The 24877-nt window shown below is 52.4% G+C and overlaps 2 protein-coding genes across 6 annotated transcripts; one reads left to right on the forward strand and one right to left on the reverse strand.

Annotated features, from left to right (window-relative positions):
* STMN4 (stathmin 4) lies at positions 1–6991 on the forward strand. 4 transcript variants are annotated; one of them, XM_031603928.2, is made up of 6 exons: positions 1–114; positions 2863–2920; positions 3350–3445; positions 4145–4353; positions 4552–4743; positions 5588–6991. In XM_031603928.2, exons 2-6 carry the CDS (start codon positions 2908–2910, stop codon positions 5645–5647), a joined length of 570 nt encoding a protein of 189 aa, XP_031459788.1. In that variant the 5' UTR covers positions 1–114; positions 2863–2907; the 3' UTR covers positions 5648–6991. The 4 variants fall into 4 exon arrangements, with proteins under 4 accessions (XP_031459788.1, XP_031459790.1, XP_031459786.1 ...); XM_031603930.2 differs by having other exon boundaries at positions 4148–4353; XM_031603926.2 differs by lacking the exon at positions 5588–6991 and adding an exon at positions 5171–5581.
* Positions 6992–8717: 1726 nt separating this feature from the next.
* LOC116235654 (angiopoietin-4-like) lies at positions 8718–23704 on the reverse strand. 2 transcript variants are annotated; one of them, XM_090136540.1, is made up of 7 exons: positions 18214–23704; positions 17064–17591; positions 13262–13484; positions 12410–12547; positions 11290–11506; positions 9887–10082; positions 8718–9578 (listed from the first exon to the last, which is right to left on the reverse strand). In XM_090136540.1, exons 2-7 carry the CDS (start codon positions 17523–17525, stop codon positions 9432–9434), a joined length of 1383 nt encoding a protein of 460 aa, XP_089992666.1. In that variant the 5' UTR covers positions 17526–17591; positions 18214–23704; the 3' UTR covers positions 8718–9431. The 2 variants fall into 2 exon arrangements, 1 of the variants encoding a protein (XP_089992666.1); XR_016464571.1 differs by having other exon boundaries at positions 9450–9578; positions 9887–10125.
* Positions 23705–24877: the final 1173 nt, after the last annotated feature.

Below are 24877 nucleotides of genomic sequence, written 5' to 3' on the forward strand. Positions count from 1 at the left end.
GATGTCATAGGGCGATGGGCCCCCCCCGGGGGGGGGGAGGCTCAGTGCAGACCCCCGCGCCCACGTTAAAGAGCCTGGAGAGCACGGGGAGGCAGCGCAGGCACCGACAGTGCGGTGAGTGCAGCAGGCGGATGGATGGATGGATGCTTGGGGGGGTGGGGGGTCTGATGGATGGGGGGGGTTGTTTTCTTGGGGAGGGGGTCAGACGGATGTATTGGAGTTGGATATGTGTCTGAGGGGTCCGATGGATGTATTGCTTAGATAGATGTATGGGGAGGGGAGGGGGGGGTCTTATGGGTGGGGTGTGTTTTGTGGATGAGGAGGTGAAATGGATGCGTGGAACAGGATGGAGGTATGGGTTTGGGTGTGTGTATGGGATTGGATAGGTGCATGTGGGGTTGGATGGGTACACTGCTTTGGATGGACATTTGGAGTAGGATATATGTACTGGAGTTGGATGGATGAATGGATGGACAGATGGACGGATGGACGGACAGACAGTCAGATGGGAGGACGGGGTTGGATGGGTGGATGGGGTGAGATACGTGTATTGGGACTGGATGGATGGAGTTGGATGGACGTAGGGAGTTGAACGGATAGAGTCGGATAGATGGATGGGGCTGGATATGTATATGGAGTCGGATGGGTGGATGTGGTTGAATGTATGCACTGGGATTGAGTGGATGCATGGAGTTGGATGAACGGATGGAGTTGGATGGATGAGGTCAGATGGATGGATGGGATTGGATGGATGGATGGAGTTGGATGGATGGATGGATGGATGGATGGATGGGGGTTGGATGTCGGATGTACTGCTTCGGATGAATGTTGCTCTGGATGGATGCATAGCTTTGGATGGATGTATTGGGGGGTTAGTTTCTGGAAAAAAAATGCCTTGAAAAGTTTGGGGAGGGGTCGTGGAAGAGGGGGTTTGATCATTTCCACACTTGTGCCCTCACCTCAGCAGGCTCAGCATCCCCAGTAAGGCAAACCTCCTCCAGTCATACAGCAAGAAGCAGCCCCCCCAGTCCTTACAGCCTGGAACCCCCCTGCCCCACACCCTGCTTTTAATCCCAAGGCTTTTCCCATGCTCCCCGCTCCCCTGACGCAGTCACACTTGGATGGTGCTCTGCAGCATCCATCCAGCCTCACCCCCACCCCACAGCCCCCAGCTGTGCCCAGATGTGCCCATAGGCACCCAGAGGGCAATAGTAACTGAATTATTGATGATGGCAGGAAGCTGGTAGAGGTGACCCGCAGCAGGGCTCCAGCCACACCCAGCTCCTCTGGGAATGGGGGAATCCTCCGAATGCCCCAATGGGTGCTTGATCCAGCTGGCATCGTGCACAGGGATGGACCTCAGTCTCCTCCCTGGGATCTGATAGGCGATGGATGAATTTTATCTGGGAGATAAAATTCAGGTCTAGAAAATGGATTTCTGGAGCCCAAATACAACCATGTTCCCAATAAAAGCCCAGGCAAAATGAAGACCTGGGGGAAAAATGGGAGGCTTGTAGGCAGGAGCATGGCAAATTCTTTCCTCCAGGCTGTCATATCTCCATGCACAGCCTCGTGTGAGCACATCAGAGCATCCCCACCCCGCCTTGGCACCGTGCTGGGCAACAGCTGCTCAAAGCCAAACTCTATGGGAAGGCAATGGGGAAAGCCCTCAGAGGGGTCACACCTGTGGGTAACCCCACATCAGAACAGCCCTGGCTCCAAGGGTCACCGGAAAGAGGAGAGCATCTGCAGTCAATGTGCTCCTGCAGGCTGCCACCACACCATTCCAGTTTCCCCCCCCTCCCAGCAGCATTGCCACGCAGCAGCCAGGTTGATTACAAAATCTAAAGGAAAGAGAATATTGTGTAGGATCCCAGTGGGATGGGAGGGGTCAAGACTTTCTGGGATAATACAGGATGAGAAGGATCAGGGCATCTGCAGGGAGGTTGCTGGAAATCCATAGATATGAGCTCCCATTTTGTAGAAGGATGCATAAGGTCGTGGGGTATGGCACAGCCTCAGCTTGTGCACCAGCAGAGGCTGTGCATAATGCTTGCACTTGTTTGTGGTGGGCTGTGGGTGGGTGGGTGCATGCTGGTCACAGCACAGTCACGCATGGGCACACGTGTGGTTGTGCAAATATCGGGCAGTGTGGAGCAGGGAGGGACTATGCATGCTCAAAGCACTGTGTTGGCTGCTGCCATCAGTGTGTGTCCATCACATCCACAGCCCCTGTGCTTACTATAGTGGTGTTTACACGTCACATCACACCATTAGATACCCATTCCAACAGCATGAGACCATCACAGCAAACCAGTGTGTGTCCATCATTTGAGTGTCCCTCAGATCATACCACTCCATCACTGGGTATCCATCATATCTGACCAGTGTGTTGGCACCTCATCTCACCAGGATGTGCCCATCCCGTCTCACCAATGTGTGCTCAATCCATTTTACCAGTATGTTCCAGTCCCATCTCATAAGGAGCTGCCCATCCCATCTCACCAGTGTGTGCTCATCCCATCTCACCATGATGTACTCATCCCATCTCACCAATGTGTGCTCATCACATCCCATCATGATATGTCCATCCAATCTCACCAAGATGTGCACACCCCACCTTATCGGGATGTGCTAATCCCACCTCTCCACCATATACCAATCCTATCTTATCATGATGTACCCACCCCATCTCACCAGTATGTGCCCATTTGATCTCACCAGTACGTGCCCCCCTCAGAACCCAGAGTAAACACGTGGCACGGTATCAGTGTGCAGCTGTCCCAGGGTGAGAGGATAGGGAAGAGTGATGTCCCCCAACCCTGGATCCCTTGCACTGATCCTGCCTCTTTCCATCTCCAGGCCTCAGAACTGTTGTTGCTGCAGACACTCAAGGATTGCCAAGCCATGACTCTAGCCGGTATGTCATGGGGCCATGTGTGGGAACAAGGGACAACACGGTTTTGTGTACCCAATCCAGACATCCACTCCATTTTGGAGCATCCCCTGATCCCCTCATCTGACCAGGGCCTCATCCAGACCACCCAGAAATGGTCCTGCCCTGGATTAATCCCTGCCCTGGGGTGTTGATGGCATCCCAGAAGTGCCAGGCAAGGGGTCACATGTGCGGTTAACACACCAGGACAGATGTTTCCTGTTTTGAGAAAAGAACCCCATCACTGAGTGCCTCGGTTTCCCCATTACACAATGCATTTACATACCTTGTTTATCCCTCCTGCATCAGCCTGTTGGCAACATCTGGGCAAACTCCAATGCCAGCCACCATCCCCATCCCAGGCAAATGGCAAGACTCCCACATCCTGACCCCACTCCCACCATCTCTCCCCAGCTTACAAAGAGAAGATGAAGGAGCTGCCTCTCGTCTCCCTCTTCTGTTCCTGCTTCCTCTCAGACCCCCTGAACAAACCAGCATACACATATGAAGGTAGGACCCAATGGGTAGGCTGGGCTCCCTGCCGCAGCTCACAGGATAGAGGGTGGAAATATGGGATGCATTTGGGGTATGGGTCTTGCTTGAAAACCATGGAGAGATGGGAAGGTGGTGGCATGTAGAATGCTTATCCAAAGATAAAGAATCATTTTGGGCCAAAGGGATACTGTCCAATCTCTCTTGCATAGACACAGACATCTTTCACTGGAGCACGTTGCTCAAATCCCCATCCAATCCAACCTTGAACTCTTCAAGTGATGGAAAACCCACAACTTTTCTGGTACATACGGACCAGTGCCTCACCAGCCTCCTTATTTCCAGTCTAAATCTACCCCATTTCTATTTAAAGCCATTGCACCTTGTCCTGTCACTACAGGCAAAAAGCCTACATCTTTCCCATAAGCCCCCTTTGGGTACTGGAAAGCTGCTATTAGGTCTCCCTGGAGCTTTCTTTTCTTGGGGCTGAGCAGCCCCAGTTCTCTCAACCCCTCTTCATAGAAGAGGTGCTCCAGGTTTCTGATCATTTTTGTGGCCCTCCTCTGGCCTGGCTCCAACACAGGCAGTCCATTTCATCAACCAGCCTCCCCAGGTTTTTCCCTGCAGGGCTGCTCTCTGTCTGTTCATCACGCAGGGCATGGGAGGCAGAGGGTGGGATGTGCCAATGCTGGAGGTCACACCAAGTCCCTCTTCCAGCAGACACGGTAGACCTCACTTGGTGTGTCATCTCCGACATGGAAGTCATTGAACTCAACAAGCGCACCTCGGGGCAATCTTTCGAGGTCATCCTGAAGCCCCCATCATTCGATGGCATTCCTGAGTTCAATGCCTCACTGCCCCGGCGGCGCGACCCATCACTGGAGGAGATCCAGAAGAAGCTAGAGGCAGCAGAGGAGAGGAGGAAGGTAGGCGCAAGGGGTCTTCCTCAGCACGGCAGCATAGGGATGTGCCACGGGGACACACAGCCTCGCACTTGGGGTTCTCACTCCCATGGCACAGCCCACTTTGGGGCCATCACTTAGTTTGGAGGGGACATTTTCAGCTGGGACGGGAAGGAACCTATGGTCCCTGTGGTCCACATGGCCACGGTTTTGTCTGCACAGTACCAAGAGGCCGAGCTGTTGAAGCACCTGGCAGAGAAGCGGGAGCACGAGCGGGAGGTCATCCAAAAGGCCATTGAGGAAAACAACAACTTCATCAAAATGGCCAAGGAGAAGCTGGCGCAGAAGATGGAGTCCAACAAAGAGAACCGCGAGGCCCATTTAGCAGCCATGCTGGAGCGCTTACAGGAAAAGGTGAGGGTCTTGCAAGGATGGAGGGGGGATGCACAGGGACAGGAGGGTGCCGCAGGACCAGCTCAGGTTGGATGGGGCCCTGGGCATCCTGATCTACTGGTTGGCAGCCCTGCCCATGAAAAGGGGTTGGAACTACATGATCTTTAAGGTCCGCTCCAATCTAAGCCATTCTTTGGTTCTATGACCCCACGCTGGAGAGCAGGGGTGGGATACATGGCTCTTGATGTGACGCTAACCCCTGGGGGCACCACCAATGGGGGGCCTCTTCTTCTACCCCAATACCACATCCCACCCGGGGTGGGGGGTCACGCATGGGGACACTGCGAGCCCGATGTACTGGTGGGAGCTGGAGGGGCCATGCCGCCATGTCGGAGGTGCTCCCACCCTGCCGGTGTGAGCAGACACCTCCTCTCTCTCCCTGAAGCAGGTCTGCTCCCAACCTCCGCACGGAAGGTCCCACCCTCACCACCTCCAGCTCCCTCCAAACCATTCCTTCTGCACGGAGCCCACCCAGTGCCCTTCTCCAAGCTCCTCAGCCAGCCTTGGGTCAGAGGCAGAGAGTACGAGATAATGGCGGACAATCCGAGCTCGCCCCATCTCCTCGGGGTTCCCGCTCCATCTTGTCTGGTGGACGTCTACCTCCTAGATAGAGGGCAAGGACAATCGTTCTGTCTGTCCCTGAGTGCCTCCACCGTCCTTAAAACACCCTGGGGGAGGAGAGGACGCTGTTGACCCACCGGTGTCCCCGCGGGGACGAACCTCGTGCCTTCGAAACCCCTGCGAAGCCGCCGGCCCGAAGTCGGGCGATCTAACACGTCCCTCCTTCCCTCCCACCTCCCCACAGGACAAACATGCGGAAGAAGTGAGGAAAAACAAGGAGCTCAAGGAAGAGGCCTCCAGGTAAAGAGGCGATGCTTGGACTGACAGCTCCGGGAGGTGTGGAGGCTGCCGCAGCACCGGGCCGGCCGGCGGAAAGGGACGTCCCTCTGCTTTTGTTGTTTGTGAATGTACAGAGTTGACCAGTGAAGCCATCCTAGTCGTTTTGGGGAGGGTGGGGAGGGAGGTGAGCGGACGGGTGGGACTCGAGGCAGACGTCTTCATGGGGTCCATCAGCGCCGCCCGTCCAGGAGGTCGGAAGGATCCAACCTGGGACCAGAGAAGTGGGGATGGAGTGGGTGGGGAGGGGAAGGGGGAATGTGCATTGTGTGTGACTTTCGTTTGGTGCTGGGCAGGCAAGAGCCCCTCCAGCTGTGATTCTCCTCTGTCCCACCCCAGTGGGGCAATGGCATCTCTCAGTGACCCTCCTTTCTCCATCCCACCTCATCTTCATGGCCTGGATTTGGAGCTTACAGCCCCGCAGACCTCACGGCACTGTTTCGGGGATGGGGGCGAGGAGAGCCCTCCGTGGAGGGAGTCCAAAGGCTTTACTTGGCTGCAGGATGATCCTTTCCAAGGGTGAATTTGGAAAGCCCCATGACTTCCCAAAGAGCTGCTGGATTTTGTAAGAGATCTCCCAAGGCTCATCTTCTCGGGCACTCTTGGATGAAATCCCCTTTTCTGCTTTAGGGCAGCAGGAAAGCCGTCAGCTTTCAGAGTCAGCAGCTTAAATGGGTGTTTGAACAGGGAGGGTTGGAGCAGGAGAGGGAAACTGGGCAAGGTTGTGGAAGCTGCGATAGAACAAAAAAAAAAAACAAGAGGCAAAAAGGACCAACACTGGCATAGGCTGCCCAGAGAAGCTATGGGTGCCTCATCCCTGGAGGCACTCAAGGCCAGGCTGGAAGGAGCCCAGGGCAGCCTGATTTGGTGGGTGGCAGCACTGCCCAAGGCAGAAGGTTGGAACTGGATGATCTTTAAGGTCCCCTCCAACCTAAACCATGCTATGATTCTATGACCCCACGCTGGAAAGCAGGGATGGGATACACCCAAAATGCAGCCTGACCCTGGCACCTCTAACCCTGCTCCAAACCAAGGTCTCAGTCTCCTCTATGGCCAGATAAGGTTCTCCTAGCACTGATTCAGATCCAGGGGGAGCCATGTCTTTTCTCTTGCCATGAGATTCTTTCCCCAACCCTGGAGCCGGGATGGGGCCAGCCTTGAGCCTGGAGGGGCTGTCAAAAATGGGAATGTGGGAGAAGGCAGTGAGTGAAGGAGATGGAAGGGGCTGTTCTAGCTGTGACACGAGCTGTCCTTTTTTTGTATACAACAATTGTAAATAAACTGCCTTGGCATTTCTTTTGTTTTCTCATGACCTGTGCAGTGTGTGGTGTGTGTGTATTGTGTTCTTTTGGGTGGGGGCAAAATTTAGAACCAGTTTACCAAAGGAAAGATGCTCCCATGGGTGTGGGATTCAGTGCCAGCATTAATGCAAATCCCAGAGGGAATCCAGACCTTCCTGTGGAAGCAGGGTTGTGATGCTCAGTACCCATCACACTCATCCTCTGTGGGAGAGGAGCTGGGGGCAATAAAAGAGCCTGTTAAATCCGAAAAGGGAAGAAGAGCCACAGGCAAAAGGAATAGGCAAGATGCATAGCTCTTGTACAGACGACATCAGCGTGATTCTTGAGGCTGATCACCAGCAGATTTGTAGGAGCTGTGTAAACTCACAGCAAAAATCTCTCTGCTTTGTTCAGTGCATCTTATTTTAATAAAAGTTTTACAAGAAAAGAAAATGGAGAAGAAGAGAATATACTGCTTCACCCAAGGACTCTATGTCATAGACCACAACAGCATGTGCCGAGAGGGGCCTGAAGGAATGGAAAAATCATGACATCATGGAAAGAGGAACCCGTGCTGGGCTGAGGATGGAGGAGGCAGAGAGACACTGCGGGAGCTCCCACCATGGAGACTTAGAAAGGCCCCAGAATCTTTGAGGAGGGCAGTGGGGACATGGGGAGCAGAGGCAGGAGATCACAACCTTTGCTGGGGAGAAGCCTGTGGATTGCACATCTCCAGCACTATCTTTCAGCACTGTATCATACGACAGCTAATATAACAGCTTCCCTGCTCTTCCTCTTCCCCAGCACCTTCTCCCCACTCGAGGTGTTTGCCAGCCTCACGCCATGCACACCAAGGAGTTTTTGTTGACTTTGTTGTGTTTCTTCCATCCCCAGTTCAGATGCCTTTTCCAGCCATGGAGACCTGTGGAGCACGGGCAGATGCTCTCCATCTCCAGTGGATGCACTGGTTTTCAATTATCACACAGATGGAAATGCTTTCATTGACACAAGACATCAGAAGAGAACTGTTCCAGGCTTTCTTCTGACTTGGGCAGCAAAATCATGCCAGGTCATGTAGCTAGACCCCCAGCAAGATACAAAGTTCAATTGCAGACATAGCAACAAATGTGGGTCCATGGGGCTGTCCAGTGAGGGCAGCAAGGAGCCAGCAGAGTGTCTGCCACTCAGTGAGGCTCTGTCAGTACAATTTCCTGCCCCATCGCACTCTAGACAGCACTATAATGGTGTCAGCAAATTAAAGAGGCATTGGTGAAGTAATTTATTAGTCCCTTAGTAGAATATTGGTTAATCAGCGGACATCATGGCCTGCAATACAAAGGTAGGACCCTAAAAGGATGGTGCCAAGCAAGACACTCATGTCATGAAGCAAGAAAGCTCTCCATTCATCACTGGTAGTGCCCTGGTGCTCCTTGCACATGATGGCAAAGAACATTACATTGCAATCCCCAAACACCATCAGTCTTGGAAACAACTGCCGTAGAAGGCTACCAAGGCAAACCACAAATAATATTGTTTTATTCTCAGGGAGATACTCAGTTTTAGATTGCTTGATAAGTGGCTACATAAATTAAAAGAGAACGGTGATAATCTTTATCCAGAGTAAGGCAGTTAAAGAAGACTTAAAGTCATACCTAACCATTCCTGCAGACCACTTTTGAGGTGGATAGAAAGTTCATCAGAAGTTCTTTGCCAGCAAAAGGTTGGAAAGGTGAAAAATGGAAAGCGGTCAACAATTTGATTCTTAAATCCTTTTATTTGGAGTGTAATTGTGGCAGCTAAATCGTCTCTGCTACAGAAGCAGGGACCACTGCAGACTTTCCTCCTATTTTTCCCATGAATTCATCTCTGGAATCCATCCAACCTTGGTTTCCCCACATCCCCAGGGCTGTCTTAGCACCTTGAACCCACCCTAGGACATCCGTGTTGTGATAGTGGTGGATCTTCAGTACTAAATACTGCAGATTTCACCTGAACACAGAAACAGCCATGCCCAGAGAGATGCTCATCTTTTACAGAGAAAGAACTGATCAATCACATCCTATGTGGAAAATGTCCACAAGATTCCTGGCCTGAAATTACTGTCAGATTTGCATCCAGAGTAGTCAGGATGCAGACGTAAACTCCCATCACCCAGCCAAAACCAGTGTCCAGATTTGGGCTCTGGCCCTGAGGAAGCCCAAGCACACCAAGGACTGCTGCTACCTGGAGAACCAGCAAGCTCCATGCTCATCTCTGCAAAGCAGTTCTCATCACTCACCTCCATGTTGTCAGAAGAGCTTTTATCCCCCAGCCACTTGCTGAAGGCCTTGACGCTTCTGCTGTTGGTTTAATTCAGGAAGGATGGTGGCTCAGTTCCTCGGGGGTCTCCAGTTTTTCCTCACAACAAGCTATTCCCAGCCTTCTGTTCCCAGCATTCACTCTTAGGTGGATTGAAGAATGCCCATGGCTCCTTCATGGGGAAATGTGGGGCCGGAAAGTGCGTGGTCGAATCATCATGACGACCTTCCTCAGGGAGTAGTAGTCTGTGTCCTTCCATGAGTACCACACAACGCCATCCGGCCCGAGGATCTTGCGGTTCTTAATGGAGTATCGGCCACCCTGGGAGGCAGAGAAAGAGAGATGGTCGGGCATGAGAAGTGTCATCCGGATGGGAGCATCCGAAAAAAGATTGCTCTGAAACACCGAGCAAAGAGCTTAACGGCGATGCAGTGACAAGAGCACGTAAAGCTCAACATTTTTCAAATGCTCCCAATGGAGGTGGCAACTCAGGTCGCATGAATCACCCACGCTGCGAGTTTACATCATGCGGTCCCAAGGCACGGCGTGCCTTAATGCTCGTGTCTGGCCCATGGCACTGAAAAAGCACTCTGTGTGCTAACACCTGGCTCCTTGCCCCTGCGCCTCACCTTGTAGTACACCCCGTTGAGGTTGGAGAAGAAGCACTGGTGGTACCACCAGCCCCCGTGGGAGATCTCAGCACAGATGTTGCCTGAGTCGGGCGTGCTGAAGCTCCTCTTGTTGTGGTACCAGGCAAAGGAATCCTCCACCGTCCCGCTGAACCCATCCACGTGCAGGCGGTAAGAGTTGGCCTCGTCCTCGATGCTGCAAGCAAAAGATGCAGGTGGGGAGTGCAGAGCCTGCATTCCTGGTGGGGACACCTAGAAATCATTGAGCTGCTCTGGCCATGATCCCCGCTGTGATTCATCACCTCTAAAAGCCAAAGACATTGTATTTCTCCATTCTGTGGGATGTGCATGCTTGTGTCGTGACTCAGGGCAGCTCTTATAGGTTTGAGCTGGGCAGACTGTGACTCTAAAACCACAATAAAGTGCTTCGGAAGCTTTGGCAAGACAGTTCCCTAATTACACAGCACTACTTCCTCTCCACAACTTATTCTTCACCTATACTGAGACAATTAGTAATTAGTCCTGAGCTAGCAAGGGTTGAAGGTCATTGCCATTGCACAAGACATCTGATGAGAAAGGTCAGGGTGACCATTCAGAGCACGTGTTTGATGGCAGAGGATGCTCCAAGGCACTTTCAGGCAATGTTTTGTTTTGCTTTTAACTAGATTCAGCTATTTTGGTGTCTACTCTAAGCCCACAAGCTCCAAATGTTCCGTGCTGCCTCGCACACCCTCCCATGGCAGGCTATTCCACAGTCACCCACAATCATTTCCAGCTGAGAGAAGGAAGTATTTCATCTGGGACAGCCACCTGGTCATCCTTGCTTCAGAAAGGATGTGGCTGATGTGGTATGGGTAATACAAACTCCAGAGGAGGGAAAAAGCTGCAGATGCTGAATAATATTACGTCAGACACAACAGGTAAAATCCATGAATACAGGGGGTAAAAATGAAAACACGACCCCAAAGAATGGAGGTGCAGGAGAACCTGTCCAGAAAAACCATGGGATTCAAGCCCCTGTTTTTGACACTGAAATTGGTAGTCTGAGCAGAATCACCATTTAGCTGCAGGGGACTGTGCCACAGTGGGGTTCCCATACCTGGAGGTTTTATAGAATCATTCAGGTGGGAAAAGACCTCTAAGATCAAGTCCAACTGTCCGCCTACCACCAATATTGCCCACTGCCCACAGTGCCACATCCCCACAGTTCTGGAACACCTCCTGGGACGGTGACCCCACCACCCCCCTGGGCAGCTGTGCCACTGCATCACTGCTCTTTCAGAGAGGAAGCATTTCCTAACATCCGACCTGAACAAAACTTGAGGACATTCCCTTTTGTCCTATCATTCAATGTCTTCTGGCATTGAACCATTTGCAGCTACCAAGAACCAGGGAAAGCCTACCTGAAGATCTGGTAGAAGGCATGCTTGTGTTTGTTGTTCCAGTCCTCCATGTCAATACGCAGAGAGTAGTCTCCCTGGCTTGTTATCTTGTGGATGTTCTCATTGCCCAGCCAGAATTCACCATTCAGATCCCCAAAGCCCTCCCTATACTCATTCCAGGTTCTATTAAAATCAACTGAGCCATCCTGACGCTTCTGGATGACTGTCCAGCCCCCACCTGCCAGGGAAGAAAGCAAAAGGGTAATGTCTGTGGGTCCCAATGCCAGCACACAGTGACATCTTTGAGGACCCATCTGTAGGTGTCTCCTGAAGTATGGAGATTATTACATACTGTTCCCACAGCACCATAGAGGCACATGAGGTCTCTTACAGTATTGTCTCACTGTCTCCATCTGCTCTCCCATCTGTCCAAATCCCTCTCTCCTCTCTCATTTCATTCCAATATTGTAAGATTTAGGAAGGGGCTGAGGCCATGTTTTCATTTGCTGTTCGTACAGGCTGTCACCCTGCGGTGTCCAAGACCATGTGGCAATGGTCATGCAAATAATAGTAATGAGATAATAGAGATCACGTTGTCAGAACAGTCTGCTCCTTAACAAGCACTGGTATCCCAGAGCTGCCATCACCTGTAGCTCCTTTGAATTAATGTGCCCCAGTTGCCTACATGTGGGCAGTCAAATCCCTCCCACCTGACCCTCCAGCATGGGATGTGTTGATGTGACACATCCATCCTATCCAGAGCAGACCCATGGGGAAAAGAACTGACCATCCACCACATTTCCCTGTCAGTTGACAGTATTCTTACAAAACGTGAGTATTGTAAACTAATTTTGCCAGTAAGTTTGTGGGTAGGGATGATGGTGATACGCTGTGTATAGATAATTAGGTAATCTAGAGTCTGGGAGGCCTCATCCACAAAAGTATCTGAGCGAGAGCCATAATATCTGATTAGAATTATTCATCCAAACCCCTTATTTCACCAGTAGAGTGGTTCAGCCCTACTGGAAATGCTGCTCTCGCTGACTGTAATCTAATCCCCAAACAGCTCAGCTAAGATACAACTCTCAGGTTAGGCAGCCCCCACCCAAAGCTTTGCTGGGAGACAGTGTAGGTGCGGTACCTTCAGTGTCCATTTCACACAACACTTCGATGGGCATCCCTCCAACAGAGGGCATGATGCTGTAGATCCCAGATCGACGGAGCCCATTGTAGTAAACAGAAGCGCAGTCAATGGGGCAGTTCCTGACGTGCCTCATATCTGAGCAAGAAAGCAGAGAAATGTGATTTTCAGCAGATAAAATGGAGAAGAGAGAAGCGCAGGGCGTGGAGGTGCTTGGAAGCCAATCCTGCTGGAACTGTTCCCAGTGTCTCAACCATGATATGAATGGCCATAAGAGCTTTACACCAGCGCAATGGAAAAGTCTCAGACTCGTTGGCTCGGGGAGCAGTTACACGCCTTTCCCCCTGACGTCACCAGCTCAGATCGGATCAAGGTTGGTAGGTGAAAGCCATTAGTGGCTCCTGCGTGTGCAACACATGAGTCATCCAATGGATGCTCCTCGCTGGATAGGCAGACAATGGCTCCTCTCAGCATTTAAAGAGAGATGATAATTAAAAAAAAAAAAAAGATGGAGACTGACTTTTTACGTGGTCTGATAGGGACAGGACAAAAGGGAATGGTTTAAAACTAAAACGGGAGATTTGGATTAGGAAAGAAATTCTGTAGTCAGAGGGTGGTGAGGCCCTGGCACTGCTGCCCTGAGAGCTGTGGGTGACCCATCCCTGAAGGTGCTCAAGGCCAGGTTGGATGGGGCCCTGGGCAGCACAATCTGGTGGGTGGCAAAAGACTAGTGGTTTGGAACTGGATGGGCTTTAAGGTTTCTTCAAGCCAAACCACTCTGGGATTCTGTGATTTAAGGCCTTTTCTCCACTCGATGAGTATGAATCCCCCACCCCAGCACCTCCCCATCACCTGGCCGCTCCATCTCCTCCTGCAGCCTCATCTCAGCAGGGTTGAGGCAGGTGGGGTTGCGCCAGACCCAGTCGGTCAGCACGGAGATGTTGTTGATCTGTGCCTGCATGTCGTAGAGCAGCGTGGCCTGGATGTGCTGCAGGGTGCTGGCCTCGCTGTACCTCTGCTCCAGGTCCTGTACCCGCTGCTCCAGGCTGTGGTTCCTCCCAACTGCCTCTTCATGCTGCAGATAGGGATACAGATGGGTTGGGCGGATACGCTGACAGCCTCACCCTCACTCTGCAGCCCCCAGTCCATTGCAGAGCCCACAGCCTTGCTGTCCCCCCAAGCAGGATGCACATAGGCAAACCTAGTGCTGCCAGAGCAGTGCAAGTAGACGGGATTGCTCCCCACGTATCCTCCAGCCTGGAACCCCACCACCATTTGGTTTGCCTTCTAAAACACTGTCCAGATGCAGTCACTTGAGAGGTGCTCACCTGCCTTGTTCGGTGCTCCTCGGGCTGCCCGTTAGGTGGCAGAGCAGGCTTTAGGCAGCCCCTCCAACCCTGCAGCAGCCGAGCTGAAATACCCTCCCTACCCCTGCACCACCCATCCCTTTGGGGTCTGGCAGCCCGCAGCCCTTTGCCCGCACTGCAGGGATGCTGCTTCCCCCCTAGCCTCTGGTGGTGGTCCCTGTGCTGTGACATGGGATGCTCTGCCAGCATGGTTGACATGGGACCCTGTATCGTGGCCATCTCCCAACAGCATCACCCTAAAGGCATGCCCAGCCACCTGCAGAACCACAGCAGGTGTATTTCCTTCAGCTAGAAAGGGGTCGTGCAGCCAGAGGGTGTTTTCTTCCCAAGGACCTGGCTCACAGCTCAGTCCCTGCCACCCACTGCTGCCAGGACACATTGCTGTTCCCAGGAGATGGTACAACACTGCGGGTTTTGGTACCAATAACTCAAGGTAGCATCCTTCCCAGTGCCACCGAGCATTGCCTGGCCCTGGTGCCATGCTCACCCATGTGTTGCTCATAGGATCCCAAGCAGTGGCAACAAAATGGAAATTATGGCATGATACAACATGGTGCTTTCCTTATCAGGGCTGTAACATCTCTGTCTCTTCCATACAGCAGCTCTGCTCTGTGAGCTGTGACCAACACCAGCAGCCTGCATGCACACTCCAGCTCTTCAAGTAAACACATGATGCTTCATCCCAGACAGTGGCTGGTGATGGCTTTTCGTGGGACTCATCCTGAGGCAGAGAAGGGACCACTCACTCTGACCCATTTTGGTGTCCCCATTATGGTGGGAGGAGCTGCGAGCTGCTTTCCATCACCTCGGGATGCAGAGCTCAGAGAGATGTCTGCTTGAATGGACAAGCCCACGCCAGGCTCCAGGAGAAATACTGATGGCAAACCAGCAGGAGGTGATTTATGACGGTGGATTAAGGGAGCAGCAGCTCCTGGGTGGGAGGAAGGGATGCGGAGAGAGGCTGGGTGGTGGACACAGCAGGGAATCAGGGTGACTGCAAAGCCAGCTGCGATTGCTCAGGGTCCTTTCCAACCAAGGTCCAACCCAAAGGGATCTCAAAAGTTCCCAGAGGCCATCCCCTCTCCTGCGTGGCTGTACCTTGGTGGTTCTCAAGGTGTGACCTTCCTGGGGACATCTCAATGGGGCTGGAGGCTGCCTGGGGATGCCTGTGTGCCCCTTGCAGCCCTCTGCTCTGCTGGTAGGGTGAGAAGCCCCAGCAGACAAAACCCTTTCACTGTTGCCCACCTGGGCTTCCATTAAGTAGAAACAAGCTCTCCCAGTTCATTCCTGTCACCAGGAAACATCCAAGGAGCCCCAGCAGTGTTAGTGTCTCCACATTCACTGCTCAGATCTCTACATGATCTACTGGATCCCATGGAGACAATTATATATACACTCTAGTGTAGGTAGGGGGAATGCCATCATTGGTGGCTGCTCAAGAAGCATTCCCATCAACCACCACCAAACCAAGAAAGCATCCACTTCACTGTGCTATCTGGTGAAGGACTATTCTGTGCAAAAAAAAAAAAACAAGCAATTAACAGGGAAAAGCAGAATAAACTAAGTGCAAAGGCACAGGAATTATCAAATGGATAATTGATAGGAGAGGTGATGGCCTCGTGTTGTGCCGGTGGAAGTTCAGGTTGGATACTGGGAAACATTTCCTCTCAGAAAGAGCAGTGATGCAGTGGCACAGCTGCCCAGGGAGGTGGTGGGGTCACCGTCCCTGGAGGTGTTTAAGAACTGAGGAAATGTGGCACTGAGGGACATGGGCAGTGGGCATGGTGGGGTGGGTTGGGATTGGAGTTGGGGATCTCAGAGGTCTTTTCCAATCTGAATGATTTTATGGTTCTTGGAGTAGACACAGGGATCACAGGTTTAGGTCACACAGTGACTGTGTCTTTGCACCTGAATGAGGTCTTCCAAGCACAGAATTATAGAATCATAGAATCATTCAGGTTGGAAAAGACCCCCAGGATCATCAACCCCAGCCCATCTCCACCACACTCACTGACCATGTCCTTCAGTGTCACATCTCCACAATTTTTCTTAGAATTATAAGAATCCTTAGAGTTTGAAGGGGCTTTTAAAGGCCATCCAGTCCAACTCCCCTGCAATGAACAGGGACACCACAGCTTGATCAGGTTGCCCAGAACCTGGTGCAGCCTCACCTTGAGAGTCTCCAGGGACAGAGCATGAGCCACATCACTGGGCAACCCATTCCAGTGCCTCACCACCCTCACTGTAAAAGGCTTTTTCCTTATATCTAACCTAAATCTGTCCTCTTTAAGCTGGAAGTAGGGAAGAATGGGTTGAACAGTCCTAAGGGTCTGCGTGTAATTAGGGCGTGGACATGAGAAGTGAAGGCTGGAAGATCTGTTCTGGTCCCAGTGTGAGGAGAAAGAAGAAAAGTGGAGAAGGGATGAGTGAGGTCTCCCCAAGTGGGACACAGTGGTGGATGCAGGAGAGAGTTTTGGTCTGCATGATGTAAACATCATGGTCCAAAAGGGCAGATGGTGAGAATGACCACAGTACCCAAGACACACAGATTTGGGTCTCTCACGTGGACCTACAGTTGCAGGTATCTGGCATATGGCAAAACTGTGAGTCATGCCCTGTGTGGGGCAGATGAGAACTTTTTGTGGAGGGAGGTATGGAAACAAAGCCCCACATGAGCACACCAAGCCTGGGAAGGGGAAGCTTTGCAATGAGGGAGCCCAGGGGAAGGGTGTAGGCAAGGACGCAAAGCCAAACAGTGAGTGAGTCACACCAGCTCTTAGTGCCAGCCCATATCAGACCTCATCTCTCCCAAAGACAAGACTTGCTTACAGTTGTTGAGTTTTAAAAATACGCTTCCAGCCAAATTGTTCATTGCTGACTGCAGTTCCGTGCCCTGTGTTACACAGGGAGCTCAGCCCTGGCCACCTGGGATTCGGTTCAACTGTGGCCTCCTAAGATGTGTCTCCTCCCTGACTACCTAAAATTTCAGCTCTAGTTGTTTTTTTCCCATGGGCAAAAAATGGATCGGATCAGCAACTCCAACCCATTCTAGGCAGGCTCAGCGGTGGAGGCCTTACTTGTCTCACAGCAGGGCCACAGGTAAAACACTAGAGGGTTTGTGGCTCATGATAAAAGAGATTAGCCCTGGAAGGCCTCTGAGCCAGCACAGTAAGAGGGGTTCAATGGATATCCCAACATGTGGTCACAACAACACTATGAGCTTCCCAGCATCCTCTCCCTGCAACCAGAAGCACCACACAGAGGGGACCTACCAAGGACAGCTTTACCTGGAGCTCCAGGACCTTGATGCGATGTCGGTGGTTTCTCAGCTCTTCCTGCAGCTCTGAGATCAGCTCACGCAGCTCCAGGATCTGCTGCTTGCGTTCCTCATTCTCGTGGAGCCAGTAAGACACCTCGTCGGTACAGCGAAACATATCTGGGCACCGCTGCTCATCCCCCTGGGGCAGCGTGGCCACGATCTTGCAGCGGCCGTTGGGCAGCACCTGGTTGCTGTACTCCCCACACTGAATCAGGCCTGTGCCCTCCTGAGGCCCTTCATTGTCACCATACGCTGCAGGCAGGGATCTTGGCAGCGAAGGAACACTCAGTGCGGCCAGGAAGAGGAGGGAGAGCCAACGTGCCTCAGCAAAGCCAGTGCTGGGGCAGAGCTCCATCAGGATGCTGAGCATGGTTCCCAGGGACGGCCTCGTCACCACCTTGGACAGGGTTTTATGTCCACGCGGGACCATGCATGGGGAGGCGTTGTCTTTCTGAGCATCCTGCTGCTCCGACACTCTTTGAAATGTAGACCAGAGCTGGTAGAAATGAGCAACCAAATCAACCCAATGCAACTCAACACAACTCAACCCAACCCAACCTAATCCAATCCAATCCAACGCAACGCAACCCAATCCAACCCAACCAAATCCAATTCAACCCAATGCAATCCAATCCAGCCCAATCCAACATGCTGCCTTCCACTCAGCATATCAAGGTCTACCACCTCCCCAGCCCCCTCCAACCACCTCTGTTGCACCCCAGGGATTCAGGACATGGACCTGGGGCTCTAGCCATGACACAGAACACCCAACAGAATACCTGGTCAGGGTCAGATCTCCAACTCATCCCTGGAGTGGCTAGATGGCCTTGCTGAAGTCAGTATTTCCCTGTAGCTATGGGTTTATTAATCCAGGTGACTTCAGGTGCAAGAGTGGATGGTGGGATGGTGACCTTGCCACCATCAGTGTGAGACAAATATGTAACTTTGTCTCTTTATTCAGAGAAATCAGCCAGAGTTTTCCAACACTGGGGCTCCCCACCATGCCACCACACCGCAGCCCTGCTCCACACCTTTCTCTCAACAAAAAAAAAATCCCCATCCCATCCTTCTGGGAACGAAGATGTGGTAGGTTGGCTCCCCTTGGCACCAGCACATACCTTCACGAGGGCTGCTTTGGTGCTCCGGCAGCAGGCAGCGAGCAGGGACTGTCTGCGGGAAGTGGGGTGAGCGTCGGGGGCTGCTGGGCACTGATTCCCCCTGATCCTCTCACCGCACTATAAATAGGGCCAAGAGAGCCACCAGACTCAGACAGCGCACAGGAGGGAGGAGCACGGGTCCTGGCATGACCTTATCAGCACACGGGGGATTAAGCCAACATCTCGGCAGGAGGGCATGACTCCCTGCTCCTAGAACCCCCATCCTGTCCTCATGATGGGTTCTGGGCAGAGAGCTGCCTCGTCCTTTCTTCCAGCATCCACCTGATCCGTGCCAATATTTCTGGAGAGAAGAGGACCCCCTTACTGTGGCTGGAGACTCGGGTCCTGGAGCAGTTCCATTTATTGGATGTCCTAGCCTCTTCACTTTTGTGAAAAGCCCACTTGCTCCCTGGGCTTTCCATCTGCCCTGCACACAAACCCTGCCAGCTGCATGAATCCATTTGTGTGCATCTCTCTGGGGGGAGTGGGCAGTTCTGATTCTTCTGCTTCTCCTTGGGAGAAGAAAGATTGATTATCTAACCAGTTAGAAATGCCAACAGGTCTGCTTAATTCAATATGCTAATCATTCTGATGCAGGAATGTAAGCTGGAACCAGAGGTTTCCATGTTGGACAAACACATTGGGTTTTCTTCATTTCACTAAGAGTTTCCAGATGATATTCACAGGCTTATCCTCACAAAAGAGATGCTCATGTGGCCTCCAAAAGCACAGAAACAGCCTGGAGAAGGGCAAGTTCATGAGCAAACATCTGCTCAAGTGGTTTGGAGAGTTCTTAAACCTCGTGAGTCCTTCAGAAGGGCTGTGTGAGGGTCTTTTGGAAGACTGTCACCTCTTGGGCATACATCTCCTGCAGCATCAGTGTCCTCAGCGAGGCTGGGAGGACGCACTGCCTGCACCAGCTAAGGCATTTATTTCAAGAAAGAAAACCAAATCAAGAAGTTTGGCTCTAGGAGACATCCCTCTGGGAGGAAGGTGCCCTGCATACACCTAAGCCATGGCGTCACACTGAGGACTGCGAGCATCTTCCCTCCCTGGGGAAGGGAATGGTGCTGGGTGGGGTTAGGAGAAATGGAGCCACTTTATCCTCCCAAAAATATAGGTCCTTGAGCTGAGAAACATCTGCTTAATGAGAAAACGCTACCTTGGCAGGCGTCAAGAGCATCCTACTGGTCCACTTGGGCTGGAGCCCTTCATTGCAATAGCAAATCCCACCATGAGATCCACTACTCTGCTGCTCAGATGTGGACATTCTCCCTCCAGAACCACCCCAGGAGACGACCAGGGTGCTGTGGTAAGATGGGAGGTGATGGTAGGATTCCTATTGACATGGTTTAGTAGACAAGGGACATGGCTAGTGGGCATGGTGGGGATGGGTTGGTGGTTGGACTTGATGATCTGAGTGGTCTTTTCCAACACCCCACAGCCAGCTCCTTACGGGGCTGTCTTGGGGCGGGAGACCAAGGGAAACATTTCGCTCTCAAACCCCAGCTGAGAGCTCCTCCAGTGCGATTAGCTAAAGACCAGCTTCTCTTTATTGCACATGAGTGGATGGACATTTAACGTGCTTGCTGATAATGCAATCCATTATCCTCATCCTGCTGGTCCCGCTGCGGGGCCGGAGGCGGCGGGGGAGGCAAGCTGGAGGAGGGACGGAGCCGGGCACAGCCGGGCCTTTGTGTGGCCACTCAGAAGCCACTTTCCCCGTGAATGTTTGGGCTTCTTAATGGATCTCACCTCCCCTCCCCCAGCCCCTTTGCCTTTCATTTCTTTTCCCCATTATACTCGGAAAAAACTCGTCCGGATCATTAGCGTCAGAGGCGGAGACGGGCGCTGAGTGCCACATGGAAGAGGTGAACGAACATTTCGTTCAATGCCCCTCGAGTGCCGTTTAGCTCAAGGCTGCTCCTTCACAAAGGGAGATGTGAAAATGGGCCCTGCACGCGGCTGTGGGGCGGCCAGGCAGGGCTGTGTTGGAGCTGCCTCTTCAGGGAGACAAAGCACAGCCATTTCGACTGCCTTCGATTGATGTCTGAGCTCTTCGGGGAGCATTTAGTGAAAAGAAGGAAGGGAGAGGGGGGAGGAATTCAGTGGGAGCCCAGGTGATGTGCATGGTCATAACCATGAAGTTCTGAAATGCCCAAGGTTGAGCGCTTGGCTCACTGTCCCCAGCATCCTTTCCATGTTCGTGGATATACGTCAGCTGCAGCCTCTCTGATGGCACAAGGTCAACTGAAGCCAACTCCTGGGACCCCTTGGCCAACTCTTTCATAGAATTACAGAATCACAGAATCATTCAGGCCCCTATGATCATCAAGTCCAACCCCAACCCATCACCACCAGGCCCACTGACCACATCCCTCAGTGCCACATCTCCATGTTTCTTGAATCACGTCTGCACACTCCCAAAGCCATCGATGCAGATTGCGCATTAAGAAGATGCTGTTAAGGGTCATCATGAAGCCTGGGCCATCACCATGCCTTTTTCTCAATCCTCCCTAACACATACCATTTCTGTGGGCATCTCCTGCTCTTTCTGCTCCATCCCAAATTCACACCCTTGTACAAAGAGCAGTGGATGGGGCCATGCAGATCAAACCATCCAGGTTCAGTCCCTAAATCTGGCAACATCCATGACAGAGGTCCCCATTCTCTATTGGCAGCACAGTTGAGATTGATCACAGCTCAGAGAAGCACTACATTCATTTCTCCAGGACATGAGGTCCCCACTGTCCCTACCCACACCCTGCAGCCTTGCTGAGCCAGCCTTCAGTGCTTCTCAGTGTGCAGACATCTCTCTTTGAGGAGGAAATATTAAAAAAGAAACAACATCATGCTTCTCCATTTCTCATTTCTAGCCCATGGAGTAAAGAGATCCCCTGGGGAACCCCAAAATTCAGTATCCCCTGATCCTACCTTGGCCTCTTGTAGAGGATAAACCAGCCCATCTCAAAGCAGGCAATGCAGACATGGAGCTGCTTCAGAGCCAAGTGTCCCAGGGCTCTCCCAGTTCCCCAAACCCATCGTTGTCCAGCCTCGAACACACTGCTAGGACTGAGGACATGGCCAGCATTACTGTCCTTGCAGATCTGCCACCCAAGCGCCACCCAGTCTGTTGCAGTGCTGAACAAGATGCCAGAATGTAGTGCCACCGCAGCTTTGCCATCAGCCTTGCCCACTAGCTTTACCATCGGTTTTGCCATCAGCTTTGCCATCCACTTTGTTTCCAGACCCCCAGTGTAGAGTCACGTAGCTGGCATCACCCCAGTCACCAGTGTTGGCTTTGGGCACCCTCCCCATGCTCCATCTGGGTTCTAGGTGGGAGCAGAAAGGAGTGGAATGGAGACAGAGCTGGGTACAATTGGAACGCAGGAATATGGTGTGGAAACTGAGTTACGGAAGGAAGCCCCCGCCAGGCTTCTAACCCCAACCCACAGCCAGATCCCCCCTAAGAAGCTGTAATCCCTCTTAGGGGCACGGGCAGTAATCAGGGATTTGGCTCCAGGCGTGCAAACGTGTATGAGCACAGGGCAAAGCGTGCGAGCATGTGCATGCATCACAGCTTTGTTGTGCCTGGTAAGTGTAAGTCTGCAGGATGCAACCAGCTCAAAAAGGAGAAGAAAAGCAGCAGGAATGAGAGAAGTAAATGTGCAATTGGGCAAAATACATAACAGGGGCTCCTGACTCTACCTTCCCCCTAGGATGGCTCTGCCCTGGGCTAACCCAGCACTGCATGGAGCAGGACAGCTCCAAATCCAGGAGCTGAAGTGAGCAGAGTTCAGTCTAAAAGCAAAGTGCAGTAGTGAATGACTGCCTTCTGTCATTAACAGCTACTGGATTGGAGTGAGTAGCAGCTTGGAAAGGGCATCCCATGCAGCAGGCTGTCACACTCCCTCCCCTTTTGCATGGATACTCATCACTGCTGAGGGATCAGCAGGTCCATTGGAGCTTCTCAGTGATGCAGAGCATCCTCTCAAACACTTCAGAGCCTCAAATGCCTTTGTTTGCCTCTTCCTACCCAAGTGCCCAAGTGCCTTCATGCTGACTTCAATCCGATGACCTCAGGAGCAAGAGGCTGGTGATGGGATTCCAGCCCCTTCCAGAGCTGCTCTTGCTCTGGTAGTGAACATATGGCCAAGCACAACCATTTTTCCAAGAGCAAATTGCACAGCTTGCATTTCAATGTATGTGCGGAGGAGTGATCACTCCTATGTCTGCTCCCAGAAATGTCCTACTCTTATGGGGAAACCAACAAGAGCCACCAGGTCAACTCTGTAAAGCACTGCAAGAAATCTCTAACCTGAGATGATAGGGATGGGGATGACCCAGCAGCACACAGCATGTGGCTGCAAGGTGGAGATGTGACGCCAGAGGGACGAGGCTCTGGGCAGCACTACGTGGCTGTCAGAAGGCCCTTACAAGCCCCAGCACTGCTGTTCACAGCCCAGCAGGATTTGAGTACAGCTGTGAAATTCACACCCCAGCCCAGAACTCATTTGCACAAAAGTGCGACTTGCTCAACAAATTAAAATGGAAAGGCCAGAAATCACGTGGCCAATGAGCTGCTCAACTGCAGGTGATCCTCCCTAAGGACAACAGCATGGCAAAGCCATCAGCCCTTGCCCAAGGCATTCCAAAATTCAGCCTCCAGCCTTGCTGTGTCAGCCATTGGCACAAGCTGCCCAATGATGTGATGGAGTCACTGTCCCTCGAGGTGTTCAAGAACCACGGAAATGTGGCACTGAGGTTTAGTGGACATGGTGGGGGTGGGTTGGAGTTGGACTTAGATTGGGATGATGGTGGTTTAAGAGGTCTTTTCTAGCCTTAATGATTCTGTGAGTCTGTGAGTAGGCATGGTGGTGATAGGTCAGCAGTTGGACCTGATGACCTCAAAGGTCTTCTCCAGCACAAATGACTCTGTAAGTGGGCGTGATGGTGATGGGTTGGCAGCTGGACTTGATCTTAGAAGTATTCTCTAACCTTTATGATTCTATGGACCGTGTCTTGCTGCTGGTGATGCTGCCCAAGAAGAGAGCCAGCCCCAGCTCCAGGAATTCTCAGGCTGCAGCACCCTCAGTAGGCCTTGGGGGATCATACCTTGGCCATAAATCCCCATAGGAAGTGCAAGGGAATGTGGCAGGGCTCTGCACAACAGTGCCCAGGGCAGCCCGGGGGCACAGGACACAACCTGGAGCACAAGAGCTGCCCATCAGCAGCACTGCAGTGCTGAGTGGGTGCTGGAGCCCTGGCACATGGAGCAGAGAGCTGTGGGGGTCCTGCTTGGGTATCTCCCACAGCCCCTGGCTGTGGTGCTGGGAACCCAACCATCCCGAGGCTCTGGGCTTCTGGGAGGTGCCATAGGGAGCTCAGAGGATGGGCTCAGACCAAGCTTTGAGGGCTGTGCCAAAGCTGGTGAGCGTGGAGGCATTCGTCATCCCAACGCCTCACCTCAACGAAGTTTCCCTATTTCCTAAACAGATTTCTTCCTTATAAAAATAACTGGCTCAGAGAGGCCTAATAAAGATGAAAGAGCTTTTAAAGTGGGAATCATAGCTCCTTTTTGGCCATAAAGCATTCAGAATAGCTCTCCGTCATGAAAAAATATTGCATAGCAGGGGATCTGCCAGGGAGGGTGGAGGCAGATAATACAGTTAAGAGATATGAATTGCTTGTGCCACAGAGGTCTCCTGGATCTAGGGGAGACTGGGGGACTGGGGAAAGCATGAAGCAAACTGAAATGCTGGAGTGGGTGAAATGGAGCCTGTGATGGAGCTTTGTGCACCATCCCAAAGAAGTGATGTCAACCTCATGCACCCCGCATCCCGTTGCAAGAGGAGAGAATCTAAATCCCATTGCAAGAGGGGAGCACTCACATCCCATTGCAGGAGAGGAGCGCTGTTTCTGCTCACCCACACACTGCTTGGTCCCAGTGCCTGGAGGAGCCTCCTGGCAGCCCCTACAGCACTATATTTTACATATAAGGCAGCCCAGGTGAGACCTAAAGAAAATGAATCCTGTTAAGCCTTGGGTTCCTTGCTACAGGGGAGGAATCTGCAGGCAAAAGCAGTCTGGTAAAAGCAGTCTGGTAAAGCAGAGAGATCAGGGGTTTGTGCACTGGGAGGGGGCTGTGTGTGGTGCCATCTCAAGAGGTTTATTTTAAAAAAAAACCAACCTTTTATCCCACCAAAAGCCAACCCCACACCCCCAGCACCTGTCAGAGCACGGAGCCATTCCACGCCTGATCCCCAAAAGGAACAGATGCCCCTGCACCAAACACCCAGTAAAGCACTTTCCGTCCGACCCCCCATCCCCCCCTCCCCCCCCCCTTCCCGAAAGCAATTAGCAGCTTCGCCTGGAAATCTTGGCTGGCTGCAGCTGGCAGGGAGATGCTAATCCCATCCACCTCGGGGACAGCCACATCTGCACCGTGCCCCCCGCTGCTCCGCTTTTGTTCGCTACCTGGAAGGGTCCCTCCGTCCCCATCTCCGCCCTCCCTCCCCCCCCCCCCCCAAAAGGGCCATCCAGAGGGCGGCTGCGACGCGGCGCTGGGGGTATATAAGGCAGCGGGGATGCGGGGACGTTGCAGACGCGCTCTCCGGGAGACGGG

The sequence above is a fragment of the Phasianus colchicus genome, chromosome 2 (assembly GCF_987193195.1).
Source record: "Phasianus colchicus chromosome 2, bPhaCol1.hap1.1, whole genome shotgun sequence".
Classification (NCBI taxonomy): domain Eukaryota; kingdom Metazoa; phylum Chordata; class Aves; order Galliformes; family Phasianidae; genus Phasianus; species Phasianus colchicus.

Bases quoted from the DNA above. Each gene is read 5' to 3' on its own strand.
- STMN4 (XM_031603926.2), top strand. The intron at 3,446-4,144 runs GTAGGACCCAAT...TCCCTCTTCCAG, and splicing joins ACCAGCATACACATATGAAG to CAGACACGGTAGACCTCACT. The intron at 4,744-5,170 runs GTGAGGGTCTTG...TCCCTGAAGCAG, and splicing joins TGGAGCGCTTACAGGAAAAG to GTCTGCTCCCAACCTCCGCA.
- LOC116235654 (XM_090136540.1), bottom strand. From the start codon at position 17,525: ATGGTCCCGCGTGGACATAAAACCCTGTCCAAGGTGGTGACGAGGCCG. The intron at 11,507-12,409 runs GTACCGCACCTA...CTTCCCTGGCAG, and splicing joins GTGTGAAATGGACACTGAAG to GTGGGGGCTGGACAGTCATC. The intron at 9,579-9,886 runs GTGAGGCGCAGG...TCTGCCTCCCAG, and splicing joins TCAACGGGGTGTACTACAAG to GGTGGCCGATACTCCATTAA.